This window comes from Phascolarctos cinereus, unplaced genomic scaffold (genome assembly GCF_003287225.1).
Source record: "Phascolarctos cinereus isolate Bilbo 61053 unplaced genomic scaffold, phaCin_HiC Scaffold_726;HRSCAF=1367, whole genome shotgun sequence".
Lineage (NCBI taxonomy): Eukaryota > Metazoa > Chordata > Mammalia > Diprotodontia > Phascolarctidae > Phascolarctos > Phascolarctos cinereus.
The window spans coordinates 51972755-51977519 of record NW_027556098.1 but is presented as its reverse complement, the minus strand read 5'-3'; the positions used below and the strand labels follow the sequence as shown (position 1 = coordinate 51977519).

General features: G+C 39.6%; 1 protein-coding gene and 1 non-coding gene across 2 annotated transcripts; both read right to left on the bottom strand.

Moving 5' to 3' along the window:
* Positions 1–524: 524 nt before the first annotated feature.
* KCNE1 (potassium voltage-gated channel subfamily E regulatory subunit 1) lies at positions 525–3239 on the bottom strand. Its single transcript, XM_078146067.1, has one exon. It carries the CDS (start codon positions 3213–3215, stop codon positions 2832–2834), a length of 384 nt encoding a protein of 127 aa, XP_078002193.1. The 5' UTR covers positions 3216–3239; the 3' UTR covers positions 525–2831.
* LOC144454607 (U6 spliceosomal RNA) lies at positions 1048–1150 on the bottom strand. Its single transcript, XR_013483125.1, has one exon. It is a non-coding gene; the product is annotated as a U6 spliceosomal RNA (small nuclear RNA).
* Positions 3240–4765: the final 1526 nt, after the last annotated feature.

Below are 4765 nucleotides of genomic sequence, written 5' to 3'. Positions count from 1 at the left end.
CAGATGATGTCTAGTATTATGGCATGCTATTTAAATATGGACTGCCACCTCTGGCTCAGCTCTCCTCAGGTTGCAGTGGGATAAATGCTATGCATTACAATGGTAGACTAACTAACTCCCCACTATCATACATACTGAATTAGAGAAGTTTTTTGCCCCCTCTAGCACTCATCCCTTCCCTGTAGAAAGGGGTCTTCTGCCAGAATAGCTCATATTTACATATACTTTAATATCTACAGAGTGCTTTGTAGATGTTATCTTAATTTACTTCTCATCACAACCCTGTAAAGTAGAAGCTTTTGATATTTCTATTTTAGAGATAAAGAAACTGAGGTTCAGAGAATTTAAATGACTTACCCAGGTCAAATGACTTACCTATCGTATTATTTCTCCAGGGCAGTGGTTTTCAAACTTTTTGGTCTTAAGATCCTTTTATATTTTAAAAAACTACAAAGGACTCTGAAGATCTTTTGTTTATGTGAGCTATGTTTATTGGTATTTACATTATTAAAAATTAAACCAGATCAATTTTTAAAACGTTAATTAATTCAAAATAACATTCATAAACCCATTACATGTCAACATAGATAACACGTATTTGTGAAAATAGATGTATTTTACAAAATATTTATTGAGAAGTGTCTTTGTTTTACACATTTTGCAAATCTCTGTCTTTTTTACATTTAATTTTAATTCTTTCTCAATTACATATATATATTTAATTGGAGTTAAGTGACTTGCCCAGGGTCACACAGCTAGTAAGTGTCAAGTGTTTGGTCTGAGACCAGATTTGAACCCAGGTCCTCCTGACTCCAGGACCGGTGCTGTATCTACTGCCTCTCTCAATTACATGTAAAGAAAATTTTTAACATTCTTTTTGTTTAAATGGAGTTCTGTATTCTTTACTTTCCTCCCTCCCTATTCCCTTCCTTAAGGAAGTCATACAATTTGATATAGATTATACATGTGCAGTCATGCAAAACATTACCATATTAGCCATGTTACAAAGGAAAACACAGACTGAAAAAAAATAAATGAAGAGAAAGTAAAAATATAGAGTGCTTCACAAATTTTCATATCATCCTTGGGCAGGTACCATGCCAGTCTTCTCTATATCATTCCAATTGTGGTATGTATACTGCTAAAGTAAGCACCCTATAAATGGCTTAATAGAAGACTTGATTCTCATAGAAAATGGATTCTCATATTTGCTTCTGCATTCAATCCCTTGCAATTTGTTATATTGGTTGAAACATATGAAGAAAATCTGGCCTCACACATATAATATAGTTGAAAAAAGGAGGCATATTTTAATAGACAAATAACATTTTCATATTATAATGAAAATAGCTTTCACCTCCTAGACCCTCTGACAGGGTTTCAGGGTCCCAGTGGTCCACAGATCACACTTTGAGAATAGTTGCTTTTGGGATTTGTCTATGACTTGGGAGTGGGAAGTCAGCATGAAAGAAATGGAAATGTTTTGTGGCAAGTACCATGGTCCCAAAATTATTGGCAGAAATAAGTTACAACTTCAGCTACAATTTTACAAGTAGTTTGGAAACAAAAATACAAAATATCTTAACTTTGTTTCTACCCATTACCCATCAAACGCATAGACTACAACAAATACAAATTATTTACAGGTATAAGGAATACGAGAATAAAAATGCTGAACATAATTTGGTTTGAAGCACCTGTTAGAAAAATCTGAAACAAAAATTTACTACAGTCAGTGAGTGAGTGAAGGAAAGCCTTTATTATGCTTCTTGAGAGAAAAGCGGGTACAACACACTTTAGTAGCACGTGGGCACTGGTTCAGTGGTAGAATCAACTTTTAAACAGTTAGTAAGACCTATACTCCACCCATCAAGGCTACTATTGGTCTGGTTCATCTGCATTACACCCTTCCTGGACAGCCCATCGCATGTTCTTCCATGTTCTGTTAACTTCACCCATTTCATGGGTCCCATGTTCAAAAATGGAGGCTGTGTCTGCCCTTGGGGTGTGTCAGTTAATATTCAAAAAGCTTATTAAGCAAGCACAGTGGAGAAAAGCCTTTGCCCTGTCAAAGCCCCGGCCTTGAACCAGACAAGTTGCAACCGGCTTAGCAATCGGGGTTAAGTGACTTGCCCAGAGTCACAGAGCTGGTAAGTGTCAAGTGGTTGGTCTGAGGCAGGATTTGAACTCAGGTCTTCCAGACTTCAGGGCTGATGCTCTATCCACTGCGCCATCTAGCTGCCCCCTCCTGGGCTCTTTCTTAAGGAACTAGTTGTTTGCTATACTTTCTGATTGGTTGAGGGACTATCCAAAATTTCTTGGAATTTCTTATCCTGCTGTGGAAGCCTAACCCCCTAAAATCTTTCTTACAGCACCAACTTTCAGGTCCGGATGGTCACCCAGAAATGAAAACTGCTTCCATTTTTCCCATTCCACAGTGACTAGTCAATAAACATTTATTAAGGGAGTACTGTGTGCCAAGCACTGTGGGAGGGATACAAATAAGAAAAAGAAAGTCTGCCCTAAAGGGGCTTACAATCTAGTAGAAGAAACAGTACACAAAAGGAAGCTGAAAAAAGTAGGGGCTGGAGACAGGACAACCAGACAGTACCTGGTGCTAGGCCATGCTGTGGAACTGAAACTAAGCAGAGTAGTTTATGGGAAATGAAGACAGTGGACAACTTTGGGCCCTCTATGAAGAGAGGTTTGGAAAGGAGTTTATTGCTCCGCCCTCCAGTCCCCAGGCAGAGGGGAGAAGCACCTAAGGGTGCTTAAGTATCTAAGCTGAATCAATCTACATGATAATGAGATTTCTGGTAAAATCTCACCCTTTAGGACAAGGGCTTTTCTTCTGGAATGTATATACTGGGCTGTTCAGCCACAAACTGGTTTTCAATGATATAGCATCCCTTGTAGCTTTGCAGAATCCTGGCTTGGAAATATGCTTTGTCCTTCTTATGCCATATGTCTGACTCAATGTATATGTTGAATGGATCATGGGAATGCTCCAGTTTTTTGGAGCGGATATAGCTCAGCATGATGCCCAAGGTGAAGAAGCCAAAGAAACCAAGCACTATGAGGATGTACAGGGCTTCCAACTCAGCACCAGCATTGTGAGCTATAGCACTTGAGGAATGGTTGCCTCTTTGGACGTATTCTTCTAATGGCTCAGAAAGCAAGGGGTATGAGGCAGTACTGTTAGACAGGGCAGTCATTGTTTTCAGTGCCTGATGATTTTCTTCCCTAGTGATTTCTAAAAAAAAAAAAAAGTAAAATGATAAAATTAATTTTTATCCAAAGTTTCATATGATGTGGATTCTTTTGCTATTGACACTATGTAACAGAATGATAGATTTTAAATGTTGTTTGTTTTTTCTTCTTCCTTCTCTGCCTCTGCATATCTCTGACAACCTTCTGTGGGCCTAGAGAAGATATGCAGAGAACCTTCTCATGGTTGTCTCTCCTAGCATAATTTCACAAAACTGCAAAATCTCATTTGGAAGATCTCATTAGTCATCTAGTCCAACCCACATGTGGACCAGAATCCCATCTATAACGTCCCTAGCAAGGGGTCTGTTGGCTTCTACTTCAAGAGGAACTCTACCTCCTGAGGCACCCCCTTCTGTTTTTAGACTGCTCAGTTGTTGGGAGGTTTTTCCAGACATCAAGACTAAATCTGTGTCTCTGAAGTTTCCATCTCTTGCTCCTTGTTTTGCCTACTTGGGCCAAGCAGAATAAGTCCAATACTTATTTAATAAAGGCCTCAAATAATTGAAGACAGGTGTCTTTCCCTCCCCTGACTCTGAAGCAGGATAAAGAATTGTTGGCTATGCCAGAAGTGTTGTGCAGATGCCTTGATGTTCTTGGAGCTGCTCCTACTCAGCACCACCACCTCATATCAGGAGAAGGAATATGTGACTACCCTGACATGTCATCATCTATGCTCTAGCTCTGATGTTGGTGCTGCTCTGATTCATCATCACCACTCTATAATAGGAGACTTACCGTAAACTTCAAAGATGTGGCATCATCCACCGCATGGACCAGACTGTGAGACTTTGAGACTGAGTTTTTCTGAAGGAGGAAAGGCTTAGGACTTCTGGCTTTTGTATTCTACATTTTTTTTTGTTATTGTGTTTTGTTTGTTCCCTTCCCCCCCCTCCCCCCATAGGACCCATTCTAGAAGGGCTGTCCCATAAAAGACTTTATACTTACTTGGTCCTTCCAAAGCAAGGAGGGAAGGCCCAGACTTTACATTTTTGTTTTATTTGGTTTTTTTCTCTTTCCCCCCCCTTAGTACTTAGCCTTAAAAGGCCCAGGTCTCCTACTACACCCAGGGCCATCTCCAGTCATCCTGATTTATATTTCACCACTGGAACCAAACGACTTGAGAGGAGAAAGTGAGGTTGGTGACTTTGCACACCTTCCCTCACTTAAATCCAATTCACTTGAATGTCATGACATCACTTCCCTGATGTCATGTTGCTTTTTGAAAATAAAGGACATACAACAACAACAACAACAATAACCCTTAGTACTACTAGAAACACTACTAATTTAAATGGTGAAAATATCTTCTAGAAGATCCTTAGGATCTTGCCACCAAGGGATGGTATATAATAGTAGCAATGGTCTCCTGATACAGTTTCTCTGACCCTGTTACATCTTCCTCCTCCCTACTCCCATAACATGATTGGCTCCAGTTTCCCTGATGCAGCTTTCTGGTCTAGGGGTAATAAAAGGTCCCAAATACACATAGTCTGTC